Genomic DNA, 26197 nt, shown 5'->3' with positions numbered 1-26197 from the left:
AAGGTCATGCGTCCACTACTCGTATAATGGTTATGGGAGGAGTGTCATGGGAGGGCATTTTCGTTACAGAACAATGCTAACATCAGTTGCTCACACACATGCGAGCGACTCAATGAAATATAGGAACCTATATTTATCAACATCTCACTGCATGCATCAATTATTCAGAGTCACGCGCAAGTGACTTCCACACACTATAGCATAATTCTTACATTACATGCCATCCACAAGCACAAGCCACAAACGAACTTTGTGTTGGCTGACATCAGAAAAAAAGATTAGGAGAGTTTTCACGGGAAATGGTAGCAACCTTATTCTAGGCGCATGTGGTGGGATCCTATGTAAGAAAGTGAGATTTGTTTGTCCGATACTGCAGTTGGTCTATCTGGTAGTGACTCTATTCTTAATATAAATTATATATTGTCCTCTACCATTGACTTAATATGTTTTATATTAATTACTAATGCTCCCTAGTACTATGTATAGATAATTAGAATAATTATAGCCAAGAAAACCTATCATGCAAAATTAACCTATCATTTATCATGCTGCAAGAAAAGCTATCAGCATAAAGTCGGGTTTAGGTTTGCTTAATAACAAAGCTCATTATAATCTGTATAAAATAGGGCAATTCTGGTTCCGAACATCAACTTACTAATGGAAAGTTTATATAGATATGTATCAAAGCAGAGCATCCGGATCCATCTCATGTCATGTATTTTATCTGTTCAGAATCTGAAAGGTCACCGCCAAAGTTTGTTTGTTGCATAAGAGTTAAAAAGAACCAAAGTTTTCCAAGCATGGTAATGGGGATGGGAAAAAAAAAAGGTGATCTTCAATTTCAAGTGTATGGTGTGTGATCTCCTAAATATTTTAAACAAAATCATTATCTATAAGACCTTGTGACATGCTTTCAATATTACACTTGTTTTTATCTTCTGAGTTTAAGATATATACTGTTCTGAAAAATAATGTTTAAGATATACACAAGGTGTAAGATCCAAATATTCATAATAATAATCAAATGGTTAAAGGATTTCTGATTTGGCTAATTTGCAAGGGTGATATTTGAATGTTCACCTAAAAACTAAAAGATCCGGATCTTGTGAAGTGGACCTAAATGAGTGATTAGCGGTGTGAAAACTTACTAACCAGCTAGTACCGAGCACTTGTGTGTCTATATGTTGTAATATGAGAGAGAGATTTGAACACCTGTGCTAATCAAAACAAGAAAAGTTCAACAAATATTGCAATTTGCAACCATCTAATTCAGTCAAAAGAGTCTGCTGATCACCCTAGTGACTTTCTCCATCATCATGAGATGAAGTTGCCACCCTTAGAATGAATTGACAGCTTTTAACAGGGGTGCTATCTGAGTGCCCATAATGGTTTGACTTCTTTCAATACCCCTTTTCGACTACTAGCTATTTTCAGCCATCTTCATCCAAGAACATCAATGCTAGAAGCCTACAAGTTCCCCAACCCAATCTTTTTAGGCTGCTATTTAGGATATTCCACGAATCAAATTTACAGTCATAACTCCACAATTGAAATCCACACTTCAATGGGGAAAAGGCTAAAAAGGGGAAGGAAAAAAAACACAAAAAAGAAGAAAAGAAAAAGTGCAATCCTAACAATATGACAAATAAATACCGATATCAAAGTGTTGAATACAATACACTTCTTCATCTGTCTAACAGTAATATACCAACATGGAGAAGCATTGGTTAACTGCTAGACATAAAGGCATATATTCAAGTAGAGGCAAACATAGAAAGTTCATACTATATATTTAGCTTATACAAAAATTAAGCTAATTATACAGGCTTCTGCTACCAAACTTATCAACTAATATATGACAACAAATCCCACCCCGTGGAAAAACTTATAGCATACACGCACTGGCTACTTTGAAGAAGCGCTAAGTGCTAACAGACTATGGGGAATAAATGGGACGGCTACTTATACCAAACATATCAGCTAAAACCTCGCCCGTTCTTTTGTTCTTACCTCACTTTGGAAAAATGGGACGGCTTTCAGGGTCGATAAATCCAGCAATAAATGCTATGAAAACCCAAATCATAAGGATGCCAACTATCGCAGTTCTCAGCACCTGATCACAATTGCGGTCCATGTCAATCTCAGCCTCATAAGTTGGATGGGCTGAGACTGGATTCCCACCCTCAAGCACATTCGGTCTCTGCTCTGTCATGGCCACTTCATTTGCGTGAGGCTGCTGCATATCTGTGATGCTAATATCTGAACATATTTTGCACATGCATTTGCCACCAAGATATGATGGAAGTGTCTCAAGGTACTCAGATAGAATCTTCCGGTACATCTCGCCTTCAATTCTCAACTTCTCTCGGGTGTAAGGTTTCAAAACCTGGCAAGAGACCACAGATAAATATTTATTCATAAATGCAAGGAAGTGCCAAGCTTTTACCTACTAAAATCATAACAAGAACTTCATAAAAGAAAAGAGAATCTGTAAACCCCGTAAATCAAACATTCAGATCCCAATCAGAGTAATAGACTTACTTGAATAAAAGTTTGAGCAATAACACGAAGCACTGGAGGAAGCTGTATAACAAACAGACAGCCAAGACGGTTGGGGAAGTGATCTTGCAAAAGGGAAGAACAAGTCCTCATAACTTGCATGGGAATTTTCAATGGAGATAGACCTTCACAATCTACCACAACTGTAATTTGAGCATTGTTGGCATCAAGCAAATGAAAGACACCGTGCTCTACTTGAGAAACTGCAGTTAAAAAAATTAATTTCTGTCAGAACATGTAATGGGTAAGATATACATGAAAATAAGCATGCATTATATACTTCAAGACCACAAAGGAGATAGACTGCTTAAGACTTCAATTGAACCATATCACCAATGAAAATTTCCCTTCATCATTAGCACCAAATAATTTTGAGGATTGCACACTTGATGAAACCAAATATAGTCAATCAAGCATGACCACAACACTTAAAAACTATATTTTAGAGCAAGCTAGTGTAAATAATGCTTCAGTATTTTAAAGAATCAAGCCTTAAAGTTAATAAACTGAATATACAGGCCATTTCTTAATGGTCCTGCTGAAAGCACTTAGATACTTATCAATACATTCAGTTTGTTATGCTCAATAGGAGGCTCCAATTCACATTGAAGAAAGAGGGAAAAAAAATCCTCAGATAAATAAGATGGGCTTCAATAAACAAAGTGCTGAATAAGAGCGATTCTGAGTACATCTGAACAGATCCATCTCACAGCAATAGGAGTGGCTCAAAGGGAGAACCAAAGAAAATTATTAGAGGGGACAAATAAACTTACTGATTGCTTGAGCAAAGCGTGGTCTATCATGAGATGGCAAGCTGGTGCAAGCTAGCCCAAGTCGTACAATGAGGCAAGGTCGGTGTTTCACATCAAATCCATGCCAGAAAACCATATTTGACCACATCTCAAGCTCCTGCACAGAAAGAATTCCATAGGTCTTCCTCCAATTGATCGTCTTCTTTATTGAAGATAGCAAGCAAGAGAAGTCTCCGTTTGCAGCAGTGTAAAACCTGCGAAGTTCCTCCTCATCAATTCTGCATAAACATTAGCATGTCATGGTCTGCTGCAACAAGAAGCAAAGAAGTTCATGCATATAGGCAAGTAGAACAAAACATTAGGTGAAACCTCAGAACAAGGTTAAGCCTTTTTTGAGGGAAATGTAAGAAAATAACATTACGACAGAGGTGCATATTTTATTTTTTTGGAGCAACCCTACCAAGTGAAAATGATCATTTGCCAAGAAGTAAAGCAGAGCGGATAATGCAACTGGGAGGTATTCATAAGATAATGATGTTGGTGAACATAATTCATCTACAAGATTAAAAGAATTCCATACAAATATTGGAAATGATACCCATATATAAGTATTTTATTTTCTCTTGATGAAATTTGTTAACTAAGATCAACCTCAACCCTACCCCCACCCTTTAATTTTGAGCTTAAAGCCAAGGGAACATAAGAAGACAAACAAAATAATATTGTAGAGGCATACAAAACTGTAACAAAATTTCATAAACCTATTAAGAGAAAGAAAGGTTTCAAGTAAAATTTATGTTTGGATATTAGCACATGTTATATACAGAGTTAGAATTTTTGGCACATTACTATCAGGAAACAAAAAAAGGCACATGCATTAAATCACCTTTCTGGCAATGTAATCCCTTGTGTTTCCAGCTCTTTGTGGAGTTGTGTCAACCACATTTCAGGTTGTACATTTTGAGGAAATTCATCAGGAATCCTGTGCATTACATAAGCAGTAAAATTGGTCTTAAACCCTTGGGAGAAAAAAGAAACCCGATGAAAGCAGTAAAATTGGTCTTCCAAATCAATAACAATATGAGTAACTGCCCTTGCTTTTGGACATTTAAAATGACTATTCATTTAGCAAGCAGAACCATTATTTTCACAAATCCAATTAACCAAAGCCAGGAGATGTTATTGAAATACAAAGTAATAAGGAACACTTGACCCCCTTATTATAGCATACTCACAAAATGAATTGATGAGGTGTCAGATAATGAATCAGGTGCAGAAACTGAAAAGCTCATTTCTTCTATTACCTTGTATCCAAAGTAGAAACGTTGATACACTCAGAGGATACTTCTGAGTCCACTTCTGAACATGCATCGGAATTGTTGATGCCATCAGAGGTTCTATTAAAGGGCTCAGCTTCATCAGAGAAAGCCGTTGCAATGGAGAGCACTAGTAATGGTTTCGAAACTACCTGGAAGCATGCAACTACATCAAATCTCCCACATAATGATTCACGTAAAAAGAACTTGGCAATCAAAAAGTTCCATCCAAATACGCAAAAACCAAGAATATGAAGTAGTAGTGTAAATCCCATAAGACCTTTTTCTGGGTTCTTAAATTGTGGTAGAAATATGACAATAATGGGAAAAAGAAAAACATAGACTTCAAGAATTTGACCTGCATGCCATTGACCAAAGCCTTGAAGGGGGCAAATCGTTGAAACCACTTGAACGGTGGATAGCACAGAAATTGCAAAGCCTGAAAGCCACGCCATGCCCAAGGGCACTTGGCCCTTGAGAACCTCCTTACTGTCTCCAGTGCGGCCATTTTGAGCAAAAATAATGCCGCCTGGCTCGCAGCTCCATTCCCGATACGAAGCGAATTTATGTGCTGCATAGAGGCGTTGGGGCGAGAAGCAACTATATGATCATGTGACTTATTTTTTCCTCCAGTCATAGCAACATTGGCCTCTTGAGGGATTCTACGCAAAGTGTCTCCCATTGGGCGGAAAAGGAAAACCACCTGCAATTGGTGATGGAGGGTGTATTTAGCGAATGTGTAAATAAACACCGGTGCGATAAGTAATTCTTACTCATTCCGATTCATTTCAGTAAAAAAATTCTTTTCTTTTCCCTCTCCGCTTTCTCTCAATTTCTTACCAGCCAAACACTGATAAGTTGATAACCGGTGTGTGAATTCCTTCAAAGGCTAATCTAATCTCAATTGCGACATTGTATAAAATTGAAAATGAAAACATTACAATTGGAGCTCGAAATCGAAGAAACAGTTCTCAGTTCTTACCTCAAAATCTTAGCGATCTGGAGATTGTGCTCGATCGCGATCTTAGAAAGAGAGCTGGAATTGGATGAGCTAGGGTTGGGAGCATTTGGCGGTTCTGAGAATCGGAGGAAGCGATCAAAGGCTATTTTGTAGGGAAGTCTTTTCGAATTAATGTGTGGATTTTTGGTTGGGATATGAATATGAGTTCGATCTCCATCGCTATCGGGTAGCAGTAGCAGAGGGAGGACGAAGGAACAAACCCGAATGAATGAGAGAGAGGCAGGTGGAGCTTTTCGCACGTGACTTGCAGACATTGGTTGACACGTGTGCGGTGAGTAACTTTTAAACTCTGTGTGTGGTGGACTGTTTTGGCGGTCAAACTCAGAGCGATGGTAAGAGTTTCGTGAACCACCGAATGACGAACTACACGTCGAGTTTTCTTGATGAATTGTAGTGGGGATGCCAATTTTTCCTAGGGCTTAGGGTTTTTGATCTTAATGAATCGGGTATGAAGGATATAAATTGAATTTGTGGATGATTTTGAAAAAATTTTAAAATATGATATACGAGGTGGGGGAAGAATAGTATTCTCATCCCAATTTGATTCGACTCCATTTAAACTTACATAATATTCAATCCAGGATTCTCATATCAATGTTTTGTTAAACTTTTTGTGGCTTCTCCCATCAAATTTTATGTTTCACATCGTATGCTATATTGAAAATTACAAGAAAAATGAAAGTCTATAACAAAACATTGTATTGTGTGTTGCCCTAGTATAATAGCTTGTAATTTTTTCTTCTTCTCATTTTGTTGTTATTGGTAATAAGGTGGGTTGAGGAAGCGCTGTACCTGTTCCTCGTATAAGGCGGGGATGAGAATCTTCGATTGAATGTTATTATGGGTATGAAGGCATGGATAGAGTCTCATCTCCACTCCCGATTCACTTCATTGTTAATCCATACATCTTAGTGAATTTGAACTCATGAATTGTACAAATATATTTTTTTAATAGCCTCCAAAATGAAATTTGTTAGAATTGAAAGATAAAACAACATTATTAAAACTAGAAAGATATGGATTTCCGTAAAAAATAAGAAACTATAGTTCTTTTGTTACAAGGTGGGATGAACTCAGACAACGAAAAAGAATGAACAAAAAATATTTTGGGGCAGAGTTTGGCCTAATATATCATGAGAGTTACTCGCCTTGGCCCAAAAGCAAATCCTGGTCAATAGACAGGAAAGTACTTGACACTTGTACAATAACTCCACGTGTCACTTCCCCAAATCTCGACAACTCGCCACGTACTTGCATGATGAAGACCAGAGAATGAAACAGAAACTGAAAGCGCCTGAATAAAAGCGCAAACGCGTGGATCGCCGTTCATCAGCAAAGCCATTAATTAATTAATTGCCGAAAGAATTAATTAAGAAATAAAAATGGCGACGACGGGGTCGAAGATGAACACAGTGTTTGCTTACACGGTGGTGTACGTGAAGGACGTTGCTAAATCCACAACCTTCTACTCCAAAGCCTTCGGCTACAACATTCGTCGTATAGACGACTCTAACAGGTATTTTTAGTTTTATTTGTTTTTAAAGTTGTTGATAGAATAGAGGCTTAATTAATTAATAATTAACAATATAGTCTTTGATGATGATGATTATGGTAGATGGGGGGAGTTAGAAAGTGGGCAAACAACGATAGCGTTCACGCCGGTGCACCAGCACGAGACGGATGATCTGACAGGTGCAGTTAAAACCCCAAGCTCTGGCCGTGAGAGGCAGCCGGTTGAGGTTTGCTTTGCCTACCCTGACGTTGATGCTGCCTACAAAGTAAGCATCATATATAATAACATTTTTTTTTTGGTTATCAATTCCAGTTTGGTACCATGTGGTTTCTCACTCGTAACTTCGTAAGGCATGTTTGCCCATGTGGTTTTCTTTTCCGTTCGATTTAATTACCAATTATTCTCAGAAGATTTGAACTCATGACTTTCTTCAACTGATTTCTTACTGCAGAGGGCGGTAGAGAATGGGGCGGTGGCGGTGAGTGAGCCAGAAGAGAAAGAGTGGGGACAGAAAGTGGGGTATGTACGAGATCCTGATGGGATCGTGGTCAGGTTGGGAAGCTACGTCAACCCACCAACAGCAAAGTAGGATTCACAATCTTAATCTTTCCTTCCCGCGTCTGCTGCTGCAAATTAATAAGGACACAACAGCTAGCTAGTTCCATGGGTGCCCATGAATGATGAATAAATGAACTAGTAATAGTATTTTCCCAGATTTGAGTACAAATTTGAGATAGGTTAATTTACTTCCAACTTCTAGCTGCTTCGGGTAATTGTTTTCAATGCATTGTGTACAATTTTCCCAGTTATACCTGTTAAAGTCTCACAACATACAGATTACAAAATTTACTTGTATTGGAAAACAATTATGACGATTTGAACAAATATTGAGTTCATGGACATGAGAAGTGTTGTTTTGAAGTTGATTGATGCAATTCAGGCCAACTGAATTTTTTTGGTAAATAAAGTAAAATATGAATGTGTAATGCAAAAACTTTTTGGTTTAGGCCATATCATATGCCCTTTGCCGTAAGTGCTGCAATTGCACGTGTGTGAGACTCGTGAGGCCCACGAGAAACCCACACATCAGCTGACAGGTGAGCTAGGCAGGGCAACGGACAAGAACACTTCCTCATCAAATGGGCAAATACTAATTGAATACAAAGATGTTCCACGTTTTAACAATTACTAGACAATGAGAAGAAAAACAAATACAAAACAAAAACAAAAACAAAGAACAAAAAGAAATGAAGATATTTTTAAAAGTGAGAAAATCAATGGCATTCTACAAGGGCCAAGGCTTTGCCAATTAACACATCCTCTCTGACGACACACTTGTGCAGAGAGGAGAAAATGCTTCATTTGGTAGCACGTCATATTCATTCATAGCATTTCTTGTGACTTTCTCACACAGCGGCTCACCTTTTTCTTGAAATCGTCTCTCCGATCTCTCCACTCCTTCTGCAATATAATAATACCAACACAATCTTAGAATAGTCGACGTGGAACCAAGTTAAATTCCATCTCAGAATACTTAGACAAGTACAACACTCATGCGCCATTACTAATTGAGGTTTGTACTTAAACACCAGCTACTAACACAATGTGCAAGAGAAAGAAGATGCAAGGTACAGTAGTAAACTAAATTATCAACCGACAGAACAAAAACAAAAGCACAAATAAAAAGGAAAACTAGCTTTAAAAAATTACAACTACAATCAGTCTATATATCAGTTTTGAGCGTAAGTTAAAAACAGGTTCCAATTTTCCATTTGTGAAGCAGTCAACAAATTGGAAAATAGGGCTTGATTGATCAACACCACGATCCTAAAACAGAAACATGACGAAATCTCTTGCCACAGCACACCATTGTACACATAAATAATGGTTTGGTGTAGTAGCCTAAATCTTCTCCCAACCATCCAAATGGCTAGATTCAGATGAGCAAACTACATCCACACATCATATCTCTCAAACCAAAATATCTTCTTAACAAGATACAATCCAATTTAATTTTTACAAGGTGCTTTGCACATAAACCTAATTTGTCTTATAGGAATAGAAGAATTCATTAAGATACAAATCTATCATCTGCAACTTTGCCAAAATTGACAATCTCACTGAACAGTACAATCATGTCCATTTCTAACAATATGAACAACTGACAAAAAAGAAACATATTGCTTTTCAATAAAATTTTGGTCATCCATGTGGGGGCATAGGTTATAATAATCAGCATGAAGTAGAGGATAGTTCAGAAAGAGAAGAGTTTTGACAATAGAACAAGGGATCACTTACCGCAGCTTCAACATTTGCAGGAGATTCGTCATTCGGACTGGATAGCATTGATATTATACTCAAAACTATGCTTTCAACCTGGATACAACATTTCTGTGTTTGTTAATGCAGTACTATAGTTTTAATAAAACTAAACAATAAAAAACAAAGATAAGATGCTTATCAACATCTACTTAGTTTTTTTGTTTCACGAGCACCTTGACTTACCAAGTTGCTTCACAAACAATATATAGCAGCAAAACCACAAATTTTGACCAGCAGGAAGGAAAATTGGAAACTTGCCTAATGACAGCACGTTATGATACCTTGGAGACAAGCCCTTCAGTAATATATTATACACAAGAAGAGCCCCAAGTTAAGACATCAAATGCCCTTCATTGAACCTTAGGGTGAGCCTCAGGCACAAGACTTGATAGATTTAACAACCATGTGATGTATTGATAATGATCTGACAACTCATAAACTCAACTTATGACTTTGGTCTCTCATCTCTCCAGCTACCTTAGTGAAGAGAAATTACTACCATTACAAAGGAGGTATGTAATATATATATAGTGCTTTTAGTTTTATGACTTCCACTCTCATTCTAAAGATTTTGAGTTACGGGTATTTTTAGGATTAGAGTTGAGTGTGATACATGTGGACACTATTTATTTTACATAATACCATACCGTATGGACAGGCGTCCAGCGCTCACTTGCAAGCTCATAACCATTTGGATCCTCACCAGGAGGATGAAGAATTGATATGCAAACACGGCCATCAGGATAGACTTCAAATAGACAACAACCAGGATCAGTCCTCTAATAACAAGTGCAACCTATCAAACATACATACTTAGGATAGAAACCAACCGTTGGGATGCCATATATCTGAAGTAAACTTAACCGTCGGAGGGCTGTTCGGATAATTATTAGGAAAGCTCATGATGGCATTGAAGAATCCCCCTTCACTGCAATTAGGTAACATGTAATGATTAATTCGAATTAGATTAAATGAATGATGAATGTGATATGAACACAACTCACAGCTTTAAATGCCACAAAAAATCTCAAGTGAATGGCAATTTTCCAAATAAATGCTCTGCTTATGAGCGAAAACAGAAGATACTCCCATCCATAAAAGTAACGAAATAATACAAACAAAATACGTTGCAGAAACCAATACTGTGCCCAATTTGAAACCACATTCCAAATATAGGAAATTTGTAATAAAAAAATCCAGTCTAACTGTGCAACTAATTAAAAGTCCTCACCTTTACCTTCACATACCCTAAGAACCAAACTAAGCAATTTGTAACTGAAGACTAACTTCCAAATATGGAACTTTCACAATTTCTAACTTGAAAGAGAATCATATCACAAGCTCAGATAAATCCCATCATAGGGCAAAACCCTAAATCTGCCACCTCAACTACAACTTTAAAAGTCAAAACACAAAATTGAGAAAACTACAATCAAATTGAAAATCCCCAAAACAAATTAAATTAAACAGAACAAGAATCACAAGAATCTCAATCACCCTTGATCCAATCCCACTCAAAGACATAAATAACCACCGAAATCGATCATCTTATGCACAACAGTTAAACCACAAAACCCAATCAAGAAAGGCACAAAATTGAAGCGGAAAAGAATCCGAAAAGGCACATACTATAGTGTATCCGGCGGTCCGATAATCGTGACGCTCCACTCAAAGATATTGTTTTCATCGACCAGACCGGCCGAGAACCCGTCTACTGGGTTCTTGCAAAGATCTGCCATAACCAAAACAGATATTCAGATTCACCAAACGAACAGGTAGAAGAATCCAATCCGATAAACCAATCAAAAATAGAATCCAAGATGAGTGCTTTACACACACAAAATTGATTGAATTGAAGTTTTTTAAATACCCTTGAGCTGTTTCTGAAGCAGAAGGCTCGCCTGGGACGCCGCCATGAAAGGGATAGATAGAGCTGGCGTGGGAGCTCTACGCGACGGTGTAGCGAGAGGAGAGAGAAAGAGGGAGATTTATAAGGCCGACACTTCGTGTATTTATAGACAGAGAACGTTCCGAATGTGGACTCTCCCTATGGGGCTTGGAGTGTGGGGACGAGTGGGAGCTGGGATTGTCTACGGGTGTCTCCTGTTAGAGTCGGTGTTCTCGCGAGCTGAGTGGGACCACGTGTGATAGTGTGGTGGGACGGTCAGCATGATAACAGGTTCTAGTAGTTTCTCGGTTGAGCTGTGGATTGACCGTTGAGATCTAAGATTTTTGGCACGTTGATGGGGCCAACAGGTGATGGAAAAAGAAAAATGAGTGACTTCTCGTCCCTTATAGCACTTCCACTCATTTGTCATTACAAAAGTTAATGGCTGTTATTATTTACATAAATAGTGACAGCCCTTGCAAAATGCTTGTGGTGTTTTCACCCATTGCTATGGCAATTCAAGAGTAACTACTATTCACATGAGATATGAGTAGAGAGATTTATATAGAGTTTTGGTGTAAGAAGTGAAGAATATGACTAAGCATTTATTTAAAAAAATTCTGAAATTTTTAGTATTTCTTTATATATTTTTATTTTTTTCTCGTTGCAGCAAACCCTCTAGGTTGTTCTTGTCTTCGAGCCTGCCCAGGCTTGTGGAGCCCACCAGTTGCCCTAGTTGCATTTGCGCACTGGAACCTCTGCCTGGGCTTGGGCCCCCTCCCGCCCTAGCCACAGCCTTCTGTTGGAAGTGCTTTTAGCACTCTTGTTCCTCTTTCGGGAAAGATTCTCAAATCTCTTTTTTTTTTTCTTTTTTTTTTTGAAATTCTCAAATCTCTTAATGTGAATATGTTGTACCGTACTCTTATTATGCTTGTTAAAATGACAGTGTTTTAAGTTTACAATCAAACGCTTGGATATATATTTGAATTTTGAAATATCATATAATGAAAAGCTCATATAAACAGAGTGACTCTCTTGGGATCGGTACTTTAGTGGCCTGTTTACTAATTCCTAATCGGATTATGAGAAATTGAATTGAGGAAGAGTTGGATTAAGGAGAATTAGATTCTGGAAGCCTATTGAAGTTGTTTTACTAAACAATATGGAATTGGGGTATTAGTGGTACTAATTATTAAAATGTCATCATTGTTGTGTTAAAGAATATGACAAATTTGATATTTTAAAAATTTTGTGAGGATATAATGGGTAAAAAATATGAATTCCTAATGGTTTAGGTCTCCGAGAATTAGAATACCACCTCTCATCCAAGAATTTAATTCCTCCAAAATCAAGAATTCAATTTTTACTTTTGTGTGGCACTTACTTTTTAATTCCTTGATGTTAAGTAAACACAAGAATCTTCCATAATTGGAATTCAGTTCCTGATTCGAATTCCAATTCATGATTATTAAACACACCATATGTCATTTTGACGTATTTAGTTGTATTATTGAAGTTTATCTAATGAAGTTTCTCTTTGATCAAAAAATAAATATAAGCACAATGGCGGATCCAAAAAGTTTCGGCAACACTTCGTTGACGACACATAAGGTCGTGGATTGCGGCAACACCCCGACAATAAGGGAAGAGGAGGGGTATGGGTTGAGGGTTGTGGTTAGGTATGAGGAGAGAATAATATAAGTTGGAGTTTTGGGGAATGAATATCGAGTGGGTATGGGGAGAAGAAAATAAATTTTTTTATTATTTTAATCTTTGTCATTTTGAGCTAGGTTATTAAAAAAAATTTGTGAGGGCCATAACGACGTTGTTTTGCCCAGTTCTTTACCAAAATAAAGATATAAAAAAATGTGCAGCATCTCCTGTTGAAATAGGGGAGCTCTTTGAAGCTTCTCGTCAAACAAGTGGTGGGCGTTCCTCCAAGGGGTCGAACAAGTAACACAACAATACCTTAACAACCATTTTCATGACGTCCAAGGGTGGATTTGTCACTCTATAAGCGCCTTTATTATATCATACATTAGGATATTTCCCACTACCCTTTTTCTCCATTTACACTCCATTTTGCTTTTTAATACCTTTTAATCAATTTTGTTCTTTTGTGTTCTTTCTCTTTCTTATTCTACCATCACCTTACATTAAAGTTTTGATATGGGTACTCAATCAATGAGAGTGAACAAAACCTACGCTTTTGAATTTCTCGATCATCACTTTAACAAAACAATAAAACCCAAGCTTTTGGATTCCCTACAGACTTGGAATGCCCCGAATTTTTCTATGAGAAGAATTTTTTTTCCATTTTTTCTTTCTCTTCAATCCCTGGTTGTTTGTACTTTCTAAGAAGGTACCCAAACAAAATGAATGTATGAAATGATCTCATATGAAACAAAGATAACTCCATTAATGTGAATTTGAAACTGAGTAAGTTATGAGAACTCAATTCATGTCCACAAGTTCATCAATTTCATTCAATATCCGTTTTCCGAAAGGTTATGACGGAGAAGAACATGGAAAAGAAAATGTAAAAATGTGTAGTTAGATGCATTTTTGTTTCTTTGTGACCAACTAAAATTTGTTTCCTTTAAAAAAACAAAAACTATGGATGCAAGGTTTATTCATGTGGCATGAGTTTTTGCAGGTAGGCCATGTAATTTTCCCTAGACAAATATAAGTGTTAATTATTTCTTTACTTGATTAAAGGAAAAAAAAAAACTTGAAAATGGAGTGTAAGTAGGAAAATTAAGTATAAAGAAAAAGAAATAATATAAAAGTGAAGTAAAAAGAAATTAATGTAGGGTTAAATGTAGAATGGGAAAGAGAAAGAAAAAAATGAATAAAATTGATTAAAAAGTATTAAAAATCAAAAGGGAGTGTAAGTGAAGAACTTGAGAGTGAGAAAATCAACTCCCTTTTTTAATTGTGCCATAAGACTTAGGTTAATGAATTTCAAAAGTTTTCTTAATAATAGTAGTTTCTTTTTACTTCCACGATTTTCTTGTATATTGAAATTGAAAAATATAATAGTACTTTCTTTTTCACAACTATTGCTGATAATATATTTTTATGAGTAACGTACACTTCGACAATACCAATGCTCGAAACAGTTGTTAGCGTTCGTTAAGATCAAGCCTTGAAAGAATTCAATTAATTATAGAACAGCCCACTAACTAAGTCAGTATGTTATTGGTCGTCAAGAATAGCAAAACAGTGCTATCTCCATTACAGATAAGTATTTTTCGTTGCTTAGACCCCACATATGATTGGACTATTCCAAACTCACATTTTAGTCGTTGAAGCAAGGTATTGGGTCAAAATTATCCAATCACACTCCATATCGTTCATTGATGAGGTCAAATCAGTGAATACTAGAATGTCAATATCAAAAGTTTGAATGTCCCATCTCATGAGAGGCCCAACTAGGTAGCAACAAACCAAGGCTTAGATTGAGCCTCAAAATTTCGGGTGGGCGTGGGCCTGACCCGACCCGACCGACCCAGTGAGTTGTCCAGATTCTTCAACTTTCTTCTTCCGAGGTTCAAAAGTTGAAATCGGCCGGAAACAGGGTAAAGGTAGAGAGAAAGAATGGCAGTCGAATAAAGCAAAAGGTTACGCACATTTACACGTGACAGCACAGTGATACATGATTGCATGTAAAAAGAAGCAAAAAGATTTGTGTGGCTGACAATGCATTTTCTTCCTCTCATGCCTGCTCCTGCTCCCATCAGATATTCCTCAGAGATTCGCTTTCCTTTTAATAGTGCATATACTAGTCCAACTTCTTTTCTTTTTATACGCAAATCACTTCTGTCTCTACTTTCTTTTACTTTGCTCTGTTTTTTATGAATCTGGATTTGCTCCTTATCACTGTTTTTATAGAACTCCATTATTTAATAGTAATATATTTTGAACACGTGTTATAATATAAGTAGATATTTATTAATATTATTTTATATAAAAAAATAAAATTATATATTATAATATAAATGAATATTTATTAATATTATTTTATAAAAATAAGAAAAATAAACTATATTAACCAATCTTATCGTAATATCCTATAATTTCTCGTACTCGTACAAATTAAACTTCATTATCTTGGTTTCATTGATTTTCTTAGCACTAGAGAGAGACAATCACACCGCGGAGCAACAAAGTTTTCTCTATCTGTCATACTTTAAGTAAAAGTTGTTAATTCTTGTGCATGGATGACTGTTTTTATGTACGCGTTGTTTGATTTGAGATTTAGATAGATTTTAATAATAGCAAGTAAGCAAAAGCCAAAGCCAAAGCAAAATATATTTAATTCTGTATTTCTTCACGCATAAAAGACAAGTGTTTTCATGAGAAGGTACTTCCTTTTCTGTACCAACACATCACTAATTGCATATTCATTGCATAACCAGCCCCAAACATCACACAAATTACACAACCAAAACAAACAACCCCTAAACTTAATTTATTTGCATATTCAAACCAACCCAGAACCAAGACAACAACACGTTGAAGTGGAACCATCTCTCTCTCTCTCTCTCTCTAGTGACAAAAGATGACCTTGAGCTCGTGTGGCGACGAGCACTGGTGCATGAGCGTGGGGCTGTCGTGAGCAAAAGTAAACGTGGCAGGACACGCGCGCTTGAAAAACTCCGAGTAACTCGACGCCCGACACGTCTGCGGGCTGTTGTAGTGGTTCCGACAGCACAGCTCGTCCGTACGGAACGCCTCGCAGGCGCTCTTGCACGCCACCACGCCGGGGTGCGACGTCACCCTCAGCCTCTCGGGACACGTGGCGAGCAGATCGGCCTTGCAGCCTACCACGGGGCACACTCCGTGGCCCTCGTGCGGGGTGATGGTCAAGGGGACGTTGAAGCCGTCGACGAGGCTCACGCCGTATGAGAAGAGGTCGTTGGGCCCGTGGTGGAGGCTGACCTGCGCTAGCGTGGCGGGGGCGGCCCCGCCGGCTCCGTTGCACTCGAGGCGGCCACCGCAGTCGCCGGTGAGGCAGGAGAAGTGGTTTTGGGTCTGGGTGCAGTGGGTGCGGGCCCAGATCCGACCAGACCAGGGCTGGGTCGGGGTGGGGAAGGAGCGGTGGGAGAGGGCGGGGAGGTAGAAGCCGCCGCGCTCGAGGACGGGGTGGCCGGAGTTGGGCTGGATGCCGGGCCAGAGGGGGAAGGGGCAGTTGTTGACCAGAGTCAAAAAGGGTGCAGGGGAAGTGGCGTGGGCGAGAGAGCAGAGGATCAGGAATGTGGTGAGGAGGATAGTGAGGGAGTTGTGGTAAGAGGAAACCATTGTTTTTTGTTTGTGAATGAGTGTGTGTGAGAAAGGAAGGGTTTTACCTGGGTTTTATAGAGGAAGATACACCTATGGGATGGGAGCATGGCTGTGGAAGAGGGACTCGAAAAGACGGAATTGCCCTTGGGTTCGGTGTGTCAGACAGTAGGTGTGGCTTTACGTGAAAAAAAAAAAGGCATAAGCATGCTTTTTGGATTTTGTACTTATAGCCAGGTATTCATACATACGCTAGAGACAGGATCCCGCTTGGCCAACAATACAAACACACAGTGGTTTTCAAATTTGAGTTCACATCTAAAAAGGAGATGAAAGAGGAGAGGGGTGAAATGGAACTTTGCCAAGTCTAAAGGCAATTAAAATCCCCTTTAATTTGTGATTAAAAATATGTGGTTTTATTTTATATTTTTTAAATAATTATCAACTGTCAATGCAAATGAGTATCATCGTAATGAATAACAGTTACTATGCACGAGCAATTTGGTAATAGAACTCAAACATTTCTTCGCTTTGCAATGGGTGGAATCTGACTTTACGGTGAGCTATATTTTGTTGTAAACAGTCTCCCCGGCCTAATCACTGCGACCGTGAGCATTTGATATACAAATAGAGTTCATCCTGGCATGATTCCTATCAACATATATTTCCCTATATTATCGAAGATAATAATTGTTGGCCGACATTGAAATAGAGTTGGAGTTTTTGAGAATCGTTGTAAAAAGAGAAAAGAAAAGTGATGATGTTATTCGAACTTCCGCATCTTATTTTAGAAAGAAATGTCTATGTGAAGTGAGTACTGCATGTGACATAGGGTACGTACTTTGACAGACAAAGCGGTGTCGTTTTATAGGGAGAGAGGCCCCAGAGGGAGCAGAGTGCATGCGGTTACTTCGAGGTGGACGGTCACGACAAACACGTTGGGTACGTAAGTGGATAAGCAGCAGCATCCACAGAGCCGCTGCTCTGAACTGTCTCTACCTTTTGTGAGAAAAGAAAAGAGCATCCAATTTTTTTCCTTCCCTTTTCAACTTGATAACCATCAACATTTTTAATAATAAGATTTTTAGATTCTCTTCCATATCTCACCTCTTGCATTCTTTTATGGGGTATATCAAAATAATAAATATAAAAGAGTTGCGTTTATGGGGTGCCCAATTTTATTTTGCATCTGGTGTACCCTAGCCCATTATGATATATTTATAATTTATAAAGAGCTCATTTGATAAGAATGAATGCAAAACGAAACTTCAGCAGACTTGTTGTCTAAAGGCTTTCTTAGAGATGCTCCTAAAATAGAAATACACAAATATTAATTGGATGCCTGAAAGTTTCGAATCTCTACTCACATTAGCGGAGGTGAAAGAGCCTAACCAACTGAGACATACCTCACTTTTGAAATACGGATAAAATTATATCAAAACAACTAGTTGATTTTTCTTGTTTATTAAACTAAACTAATGCATTTATTAGTAGTCCAATTTTCTTGCAAAGTAATTAATTTCACATGATCCCTTTTCAAATTACCAATTTGCGGTTCTTTATAAATCCGAAGAAAGAAACGCCCATGCATATCAAAAGTTCAAAAAGACATATATAAGTCACATAGAGCGCGGCAAGCAGAGCACATACATATTGGCTGCTGTTCACTCTCAAGTTTTTCTTCCAACTCTGCTATTATTGGAGAGAGTGCCTGGGTATTTTTCAATTCATCAAAGAAGAAAAGAGAGTTGAGCTTTCCTTCCCCAGTTATCTTTGCTGCTATCTTTGAAGGTTGGCTGAGACTCAGACTCACAGAGATGCTGAAGATGATGATGCGAACAAATGCTGCTGCTTCTTCTTATTGCAGCAGCAGCAGCAGCAGAGGTATGCCTCGTCTTCACCCTAACTCCACTGTTGTTTTCGTCAACAATTACTTTGCTTTCTTCTCTCGCTCTCAAGCTTCTAAAGCAAAAAATTCTAGAAGAAGAAGAACCCAAATAGACCAGCTAGCGAAAGACTTTCCCAAAATCACAAATGTTGAGGATGCTCTCAAAGTGTTTGATAGAATGCTTCAATTGCGTCCCCTGCCTCCACTTTTTCGTTTTACTCAAGTCTTGTGCCTAGTTGCGAGATTGAAACAGTATTCGACGGTCATCTCGTCATATAACCAAATGGCTGTGTCGGGAATGGTACCTGATGTTTATGTTCTGAACATTCTCATTAATTGTTTTTGTCATTTGAACCAAATGGGGTCTAGTTTTTCTGTCTTGGGAAAATTATTCAAACTTGGTTTTGAACCAAGTGTCTCTACCGTCAACACTCTAATCAACGGCTTTCTTCTCGAGAATAGAGTGGTTGAGGCAGCAGGAATTTTCAATAAAATGATCAAGGCAGGTAATTGTCAGCCTAATGCTATTACTTTCGGCACGCTAGTCAAAGGCCTTTGCATGAAAGGCAACAATGGTGCTGCTATTCAGTTGCTGAGGAAAATGGAGGAAAGAGCTTTCAAGATTGACCTTATTGTCTATAACACGATTATCGACAGTCTTTGTAAAGATACACTACTTGTTGATGCATTGAACCTCTTCTCAGAAATGATAAGCAGGGGTATTGCCCCAGACGTCAGGACCTATACAGCGTTGATTCAGGGAGCTTGCAAATTAGGCAAGTGGAAAGAAGCTACAAGGTTGTTGAAAGAAATGGAGAGTAAAAATATTTTTCCAAATGTGCACACCTTCACTGTCTTGGTAGACACACTTTGCAAGGAGGGCATGGTTGTGGAAGCAGAAGGTGTGGTCGAAATGATGATTCAAAGGGATATGGAACCTAATGTGGTTACGTACAGTTCACTTATGAATGGTTACTGTTTGCAAGGAGAAATGGACAAGGCGAAAAAGGTTTTTGAACTAATGCTTAGCAAGGGGTCCATGGTTAATGGTTTTAGTTATGCCATATTGATAAATGGATACTGTAACCAGAAAAAAATCGATGAGGCCAGGATGCTTTTTCTGGATATGTCTCGTATGGGACTGGTTCAAGACAACATTATTTGTAACATTATTATGGACGGTTTTTGCAAAGTGGGTAGAACACAGGATGCACAAAAGGTGTTCTTTGAGATGCAGACTTCAGGCCAACTTCCAGATGTTATAACTTATACTGTTCTACTGGATGGCCTGTGTAAAAACCGACAGCTTTCTAAAGCAATGCAATTGTTTCGAGAGATGGAAGGCAAGAAGTTGGATATTGATATTAAGATTTACAGCATTCTTATTAATGGTTTGTGCATAGCTGGAAAAATTAAATCTGCAAGGGATCTCTTTTGTGGTTTATCATCAAAAGGACTTCAACCTGATGTAGTGACACACAATGTAATGATTAATGGACTCTGTCTCGGTGGCCTAACAAGTGAAGCAGAAGAGTTGCTTATTGAAATGGAAGAGAAAGGGTGCTCTCCAAATGATCGGACCTATAACACGATTATCCGCGGGCTTATCAATAACAATGAGACATCAAGGGCGATGGTACTTATTCGACAAATGGTGGAGAAGGGTTTCTCTGCGGATGTGTCAACAATGGAATTGATAGTAAATTTATTGTGCAAAGATGAAGTCGATCCTGCTTTGTTGCCATTGATAAGAAAATCATTGTGAAATTTATATCCATCTGTGGACAATGAAATTTGAAACTGCTGCACCTTTGACAACGATGAAGTTATTATATTATACCTGGTATGCCTGGTATTCTCTCTAACTCCACTGTTATTGTTTTCGTCAACAATTACTTTAGCTTTGCCTTTTGTGTTGTTATTCCTATTATCATTCAATAAACTTGAGATTTCGTATTTTCAGGTAAATCCCAATGTTTATATATTCTTTATTCATTACGCTGAAACACCAAACAAACATTTCGTGGAAGGAGTAGAAGCCATCTATTATTCGTGGAACTGCATCAGTAGCAGAATCGACCCCTTGTTACTCTGTCGTTAGCTTCTCAATCAAAGCTGCAAATTGCAATGGCCACAACATCAAGGTCATCACCATCCCATGCATTATATTTTAAGTTATGTAAAGAATGTAACACTCATAGAATTTATTTCAATCCTGGCAGCAATTCTTATTACCACACTTTTCTTAAATAAAAAATTGACAACAATTACAATTAAATAAAAAATTGAAAATTTATTATAAAAAAGAAAGAAGGTACATATAAAGAATGAATGGAGGTCCTGTGCTTTATTTGTTATCACTTATTCACAGAGCTCCCAGAAGCATGCAGTTAAGAAGATTGAATGATGATTGGGTCTGAAATGGTGGACTGAAGCTCCCAAAGCTCAAAAATTCCATTTACAAAGTCATAGTAGCCACCCCTCAGTGCTAGGGTTTTGTCTGAGACTGCCTTCTGAACATATGGGTAAGTTTGTAGGTTTCTCAGTGACAAATTTACTGCTTCCTGCATAAACATTAATTTATTAATTTAATTAATATAAGAAGAACATGTTGAGTAAGATTTAATTATGAATTTCATTTGGGGTTGGGGGTGCTTTGGCTTACCCTTGCACAACTTTCACATTGTTCTTCAAAATCTGCACTTCCACCCTCTGCTTCTGCTATAACCTTAGCCTTGGCAGGTAAACCAATTTTCATCCATTCATCTATAAAGTCACTGCAAATTTCAATCCAATGGATGCAAAATCAGTAGCATATCTTAATGATTTTAGTCGTCGAATTTCGCCACTTGTTTGATTCTTAATCTGAGCTAATCAAAAGTATGTTTAGGTTTTAAGCTACAACTTTTGTATGTCAGAAAACTTACAAGGGAGTAGAACCATTTTCTGGATGAGACATCAGCCTCTTGATCCCGCCACAACGACTATGTCCCATGACCAAAATATTTTCTACCTGTAAAATTGTCTCTCCTTGTTAATTAGCATCAATAAATTTGATAAACAGTAGTATTAATATTTAATCAAACAAAACTCAAATTTGATTTTTTTTTTTTTTTTTTTTAATGAAAAAAAAGATATTTGAAATGTTTTACCCCTAGTTCTTCAATAGCATATTCTATGGTTGCTCCAACTCCTGTGTGTTTCAGCTGTGAAGCAGATAACAAATATTAGCAAGAATTAATTTAAGTAACAATAATTATTTTTTTGAAATTTGATTAGAGTATTAATTAAACCTGGTCAAAGGCAGGAACCATGTTGGCGATATTGCGAACCATGAAGGCTTCCCCAGGTTGGAAATGAAGGATATGCGAGGGGCACACTCGGGAGTCTGAGCATGCAAATACCATAAACTGCATATTGGAGTTTAGCAAAAGAAAGTTAGAATAAAAATATCATAGAGTTAGAGCTTTATCGCACATACATTTAGGTTAATTTTGTCATTTTTACATAAGTTTTTTTTATATGAAAATTATTATTATTTTTGGATGAACAATCAACGAAAATGAGTTTTGTGAAAACAATTTGAAACCTCAGAGGGTATTGGTATAATATTTGAAACCGCATTCGTTTTCTAAAAACACCGAAAACCTCAAGAGATGTTAGTGTAAATAAGTTTTAGAAATAAAATAAAGTTTGATTAATATACTTCTCATTAATTGATTCTTTAAATGGTATGGGCTATATATACCTTGGGGCTTTGTTCTTGGGCCAGCTCCTTTACCAAATGTGGATGTTTGCTGCAAAGGTTACCCCAAAATGAAAATATTATTTGCTTGCATTACTAATTTATTAAACATTTAGCATTTGAAAGGAATAAAAGTTTCAAAAATAGTTAAGAGAGACCCAGCTCTATCAAATAGCAGCAGCAGCAAAAACAACAACAAAATAATGCCATCTTACTCGAAATAGTTGGTCTTGAAGTACTTGAACCCATCTATAATTCTTTTAACTGGGTCATCTGAAGAACCGAGCGGTCTGGGTGGCCAAGCCGGTCCGGTCTGCCCGGTCCATTGCATCTCAACGGTTATGTTATCAATCTTGGCTGCAGCCACATCGTCCAGGTACTCTTCCTTCTCACTGCAACCAAGTTACCATTTCATCAGCACACGCATAGATTAAGATACACACATTGGTGACTGAATTTTATCCAAGTCAAATAATGATATTTGTCAAAAGAGTTGGTGATTTTATCAGAAGTACTTGAAATAGACTTTTTCTACTGCTTTCAATAATGCAGTTGTCTTAGAGCAAGAGATTTTGAATAAAGTAGGGGAACCTGAGAAACAACTTCAAGAGATTTTGAATGGCAGCATCAGATAACTGGCTAGTAGTCATTTTGTCTACTTTCTTTCTTTCTTTCTGCAAATGCAAATAATCACAAATATTAGACACAAGAAAATAATATTGTATATATGCTTAAAATTTTAAAAGTCCAAGCTTCCTAGCTTTAGTAGCTAGTTTTAATCTAATTTAAAGTACAAAGAAAGGGATTCGAATTTGGGTGCATAGTGGGGAGCACATCCGCAGACATGGGCATGCAGATAAAGGTATTTGAAATAACACAGTTGAGTTAAAAGAAAATTAGGGCAATTAATGTAATCATAATAATGTGACAATCACCAAGAACACAGCATTGTGAAATGAATTGCAAGACATAGATAGCTAAAGCTCTATACATTTTCAAGAATCTTGATCTGTACGAATTTAAGTGGAATTTGCAGTATGCTAATTGCTACACAATGACTTGCACATCTTTGCAGCCTCTATTTATAAGCAAGGCCAAAGTACTTTTTAAATCCTAATCTTTGAGTTTCTCATTTTGTTGACTGTTTATTTTTGGACAAATCCTAGTCTCTGTCAATATTGTACCACGAATCCAGCGGGAGGAGGACCTTGATATACTAAAATTATGGTAAAATAAATATACAAAGAAGTCTTAACTCCACCAAAACCCCTATATAATACTAAAAGTACCTTTGTTTAAACACCAGTTTAATAGCTCGAGGGACGCGGTAAAATTAAGTTAAGACTTCTTGGTTTGTGTATATACCCACAAGAAAAACGCATACATAAAAATAATCGAACAACATGTATAAAATACAAACTATTTGAAAACATAAGTTTTCTATATGTATATAGGGTATAATTTTCCTCTCGTCAAACTTATGTTGTCAGATTGTAATATGGATCACATGTTTAGACAAAAATAATTATTTTTAACCAAAAAAAAAAGACGAAAGTAATTGTGATTAGTGATCCAGATTTAAAGTTCAGAAGCATATGTGTAATTGACAATATAAGTATAATGGAGACAACATTATCCTCTAATGGAAAAAGGCATGTAGTTCATTATATATGTCTATAAATGTTATGCCCAATTATATTAATTGGAACCTTCCAAGCATCCACTTGGCCAACCAACTATATAACATGGCTAGCTAACTGAGTGAACTTACTCTATGGAAGTTTCCATTTGACAGGGCATGTCCCAAATGATGGATAGGAGATGCATATTTTATTAGGCACGACAGATGGGAACCTGAAAAATGCATTGCCATATTCTATTATACCAATGATGGACTATGTGAACTTGTGAAGTTGTTGTCAACCTTTGACCAAAAACGAATAACAAGTTTATCGTCAAACTAATCTTATTTTGCACTAATCTAGGCTAGAACATGCACGAAACTTGGTAATCTTTTTAAATTTCTTGGAGTTTTAGGCAGCAGGACAAATGCAAATAGCTGTACGAAGCTCTCCCTCGTTTTGTGAGTAATTTGGTGTAGAATTATTGGTAGCCATGAAAATATTGGATTGGTTGTAAAAGTTTGAGTTAAATGAGCATGGTTAGAATGAAGAAGAATTTGTTATATGATCAATACATTTTGGCTAACACCCCATTAATTTAAGAATTTTCATAAATATTTTATTCCTTTCGGGTTAGTTGGAAGTGAATACGGCCCCCCAACCCAACCTACAAGACCCAGCCCAGTTCAATTAGATGCAAAAGAATAATAATAATAATAAAATAATTAAGAGGAGACCCCCAACAGTTCTACAGGTTTTTATTTTTATTTTAGAACCAGCGAATTTCATTAATAAAGGGGTAAATACAAGAGATGAACAAGAAGAATACATCATAAACGGAGGTTCTTGTATACAATAAATCAAGAAAATTAAATCCAGCAAGACAATTAGTAATAACTATTACAAATTCAAACTCAACTCACTCAAAGTTAACATGTAGAGAATCAAGAAGACTATTTACAGTATCAATGCTACATAGAGACAATAAGAACAACTGATTCTACATGAACAGAGAACTAAAAGCACCAAAAGTAAAAGAGCCTTACTGCTCAACATCCACTTGGCCAAAAAATGGCACATTACCTCCAGCATCCCACATGATCGCACAACACCCATTATGAAATATCCATATAGATCTAGCAACTTTACCTCCTTAAAATAAAAGATTTTAAAAGCTAGTCTAAAAGAATTGGGGATAAATAAAACCCAACACAAAATTAGGGAGAAGCAAAACCCAGTATAAAACTGCAGAGAAAAATCTCTCTATAACATGACGGGGGAAAGAGTCCTCCGGTTTATTAGCCAAGGAAAGGAGAAGAGAGACCAAAAAAAAAAGAACAAGAAGGAAGGAGAAGTATCGAGAGACCCCAAAGTTATCTTTCACTCATTTTTAACAGTTCTACAAGTTAACTCAACTTCTTAATAAATTTATATTTTCAGTCTTACCTTGAAATAATTTGACCATAAAGAACATAACAAGTGGTAAATTGTTCTATCAAGTCAGACGTATAACCCAACGTGATTTCCTTCGTATGCTTTTTACATAGGTGAAAACAAACTATTTCATGACAAATAAATGCTTAGATAGTTGTTTGGGAGTCTTTTAAATGTAGTACAAACATGATTTTTATTTTCAGCTGTTCTGTTTGAATAAATTTTTCGAACTATTGGCAATTGGAATTGTTACGTGTTTGGTGAACCAGTGTCGATTCACGTCAAAGGAGAAGATTAGGCAGCCAGTCATCGAAAATGTAGTGGATATTTGACCATTGTACCACCAAGAAGAAAACTTCACAAGGATTTTGCTCGTCCGGCATTACAAGGCATGTCCATTTGTTTGGTACAGAACAGGGCCGGATTGGAGTTAAAGTCTAAGACTGTTCATGTCAGCCCAATTCAGTTCTTAAAGGGCCAATCCTAACCAGTCCATGTCAGCCCACCAAACAGAGCCTAATTGGATTATGAAACACACTACTGAATACGCATATAATGGTTCAGCCAATCATGGCGTATCTTTATGCGACACATCTTATTTTTATTTCAAATTATTTTGAAACCATTGCTAAACTTTTCAATCACTGAACCTACACACCTAAATGCTCATTCTACGGTGGGAATGCTTCAACTTTTTAGGTGCATCAATCTCAACAGTTTTGGTGGTTGACAGTGGAGATTAGTGCTTGACTTGAGTTCGTTGAACAAGGAAGTTTCACAGCTGGTGGTGGGGGTGAGTTGGGTTCACTTACAAAATTGTATAACTCAATTAAATTGGGTCTAGTGAGGATAGT

General features: G+C 37.2%; 6 protein-coding genes across 9 annotated transcripts; 2 read left to right on the top strand and 4 right to left on the bottom strand.

Annotated features, from left to right (window-relative positions):
* On the bottom strand, positions 1728–5882 carry LOC18773029 (phosphatidylinositol/phosphatidylcholine transfer protein SFH5). The gene is made up of 7 exons (XM_007205068.2): positions 5610–5882; positions 4986–5330; positions 4616–4779; positions 4198–4293; positions 3333–3589; positions 2542–2762; positions 1728–2386 (listed from the first exon to the last, which is right to left on the bottom strand). Exons 2-7 carry the CDS (start codon positions 5307–5309, stop codon positions 2012–2014), a joined length of 1437 nt encoding a protein of 478 aa, XP_007205130.1. The 5' UTR covers positions 5310–5330; positions 5610–5882; the 3' UTR covers positions 1728–2011.
* On the top strand, positions 6949–8396 carry LOC18774253 (uncharacterized protein YraH). The gene is made up of 3 exons (XM_007206047.2): positions 6949–7164; positions 7264–7426; positions 7613–8396. Exons 1-3 carry the CDS (start codon positions 7031–7033, stop codon positions 7748–7750), a joined length of 435 nt encoding a protein of 144 aa, XP_007206109.1. The 5' UTR covers positions 6949–7030; the 3' UTR covers positions 7751–8396.
* On the bottom strand, positions 8297–11490 carry LOC18774247 (ubiquitin-conjugating enzyme E2 7). Its single transcript, XM_007207293.2, has 6 exons — positions 11354–11490; positions 11113–11215; positions 10314–10411; positions 10131–10231; positions 9460–9537; positions 8297–8622 (listed from the first exon to the last, which is right to left on the bottom strand). Exons 1-6 carry the CDS (start codon positions 11397–11399, stop codon positions 8545–8547), a joined length of 504 nt encoding a protein of 167 aa, XP_007207355.1. The 5' UTR covers positions 11400–11490; the 3' UTR covers positions 8297–8544.
* On the bottom strand, positions 15672–16737 carry LOC18775351 (osmotin-like protein). Its single transcript, XM_007207285.2, has one exon. The coding sequence runs from the start codon at positions 16673–16675 to the stop codon at positions 15923–15925; it is 753 nt and encodes a 250-aa protein (XP_007207347.1). The 5' UTR covers positions 16676–16737; the 3' UTR covers positions 15672–15922.
* On the top strand, positions 18274–21021 carry LOC18775507 (putative pentatricopeptide repeat-containing protein At1g12700, mitochondrial). 4 transcript variants are annotated; one of them, XM_020565281.1, is made up of 3 exons: positions 18274–20385; positions 20506–20686; positions 20933–21021. In XM_020565281.1, exon 1 carries the CDS (start codon positions 18472–18474, stop codon positions 20305–20307), a length of 1836 nt encoding a protein of 611 aa, XP_020420870.1. In that variant the 5' UTR covers positions 18274–18471; the 3' UTR covers positions 20308–20385; positions 20506–20686; positions 20933–21021. The 4 variants fall into 4 exon arrangements, with proteins under 4 accessions (XP_020420870.1, XP_020420869.1, XP_007208474.2 ...); XM_020565280.1 differs by having other exon boundaries at positions 20914–21002; XM_007208412.2 differs by lacking the exon at positions 20933–21021 and having other exon boundaries at positions 20506–20906.
* On the bottom strand, positions 20914–23327 carry LOC18772875 (carbonic anhydrase 2). The gene is made up of 9 exons (XM_020565283.1): positions 23279–23327; positions 22891–22957; positions 22503–22679; positions 22291–22339; positions 21836–21952; positions 21695–21748; positions 21470–21555; positions 21208–21319; positions 20914–21106 (listed from the first exon to the last, which is right to left on the bottom strand). The coding sequence occupies exons 2-9, from the start codon at positions 22935–22937 to the stop codon at positions 20933–20935; spliced, it is 816 nt and encodes a 271-aa protein (XP_020420872.1). The 5' UTR covers positions 22938–22957; positions 23279–23327; the 3' UTR covers positions 20914–20932.

This window comes from Prunus persica, chromosome G6 (assembly GCF_000346465.2).
Source record: "Prunus persica cultivar Lovell chromosome G6, Prunus_persica_NCBIv2, whole genome shotgun sequence".
Taxonomy (NCBI): domain Eukaryota; kingdom Viridiplantae; phylum Streptophyta; class Magnoliopsida; order Rosales; family Rosaceae; genus Prunus; species Prunus persica.
The sequence above is the reverse complement of the archived record's forward strand: the minus strand, read 5'-3'. Positions and strand labels throughout refer to the sequence as shown.

What these genes read in the sequence shown, in the direction of transcription:
- LOC18773029 (XM_007205068.2), bottom strand. Translation starts at nt 5,309, where the DNA reads ATGGGAGACACTTTGCGTAGAATCCCTCAAGAGGCCAATGTTGCTATG. An exon ending in GGGATTACATTGCCAGAAAG is followed by an intron (nt 3,590 to 4,197) that starts GTGATTTAATGC and finishes ATGTTTATGCAG; the next exon opens with AATTGATGAGGAGGAACTTC. An exon ending in TTGCTCAAACTTTTATTCAA is followed by an intron (nt 2,387 to 2,541) that starts GTAAGTCTATTA and finishes GTCTCTTGCCAG; the next exon opens with GTTTTGAAACCTTACACCCG.
- LOC18774253 (XM_007206047.2), top strand. Translation starts at nt 7,031, where the DNA reads ATGGCGACGACGGGGTCGAAGATGAACACAGTGTTTGCTTACACGGTG. An exon ending in CGTATAGACGACTCTAACAG is followed by an intron (nt 7,165 to 7,263) that starts GTATTTTTAGTT and finishes TGATTATGGTAG; the next exon opens with ATGGGGGGAGTTAGAAAGTG. An exon ending in ACGTTGATGCTGCCTACAAA is followed by an intron (nt 7,427 to 7,612) that starts GTAAGCATCATA and finishes TTCTTACTGCAG; the next exon opens with AGGGCGGTAGAGAATGGGGC.
- LOC18774247 (XM_007207293.2), bottom strand. Translation starts at nt 11,399, where the DNA reads ATGGCGGCGTCCCAGGCGAGCCTTCTGCTTCAGAAACAGCTCAAGG. An exon ending in AGATATATGGCATCCCAACG is followed by an intron (nt 10,232 to 10,313) that starts GTTGGTTTCTAT and finishes GTCTATTTGAAG; the next exon opens with TCTATCCTGATGGCCGTGTT. An exon ending in CTGCAAATGTTGAAGCTGCG is followed by an intron (nt 8,623 to 9,459) that starts GTAAGTGATCCC and finishes ATTATATTGCAG; the next exon opens with AAGGAGTGGAGAGATCGGAG.
- LOC18775351 (XM_007207285.2), bottom strand. Translation starts at nt 16,675, where the DNA reads ATGGTTTCCTCTTACCACAACTCCCTCACTATCCTCCTCACCACATTC.
- LOC18775507 (XM_020565281.1), top strand. Translation starts at nt 18,472, where the DNA reads ATGCTGAAGATGATGATGCGAACAAATGCTGCTGCTTCTTCTTATTGC.
- LOC18772875 (XM_020565283.1), bottom strand. Translation starts at nt 22,937, where the DNA reads ATGACTACTAGCCAGTTATCTGATGCTGCCATTCAAAATCTCTTGAA. An exon ending in CCCAAGAACAAAGCCCCAAG is followed by an intron (nt 21,953 to 22,290) that starts GTATATATAGCC and finishes TCCAATATGCAG; the next exon opens with TTTATGGTATTTGCATGCTC. An exon ending in GAAAATGGTTCTACTCCCTT is followed by an intron (nt 21,320 to 21,469) that starts GTAAGTTTTCTG and finishes TGAAATTTGCAG; the next exon opens with TGACTTTATAGATGAATGGA.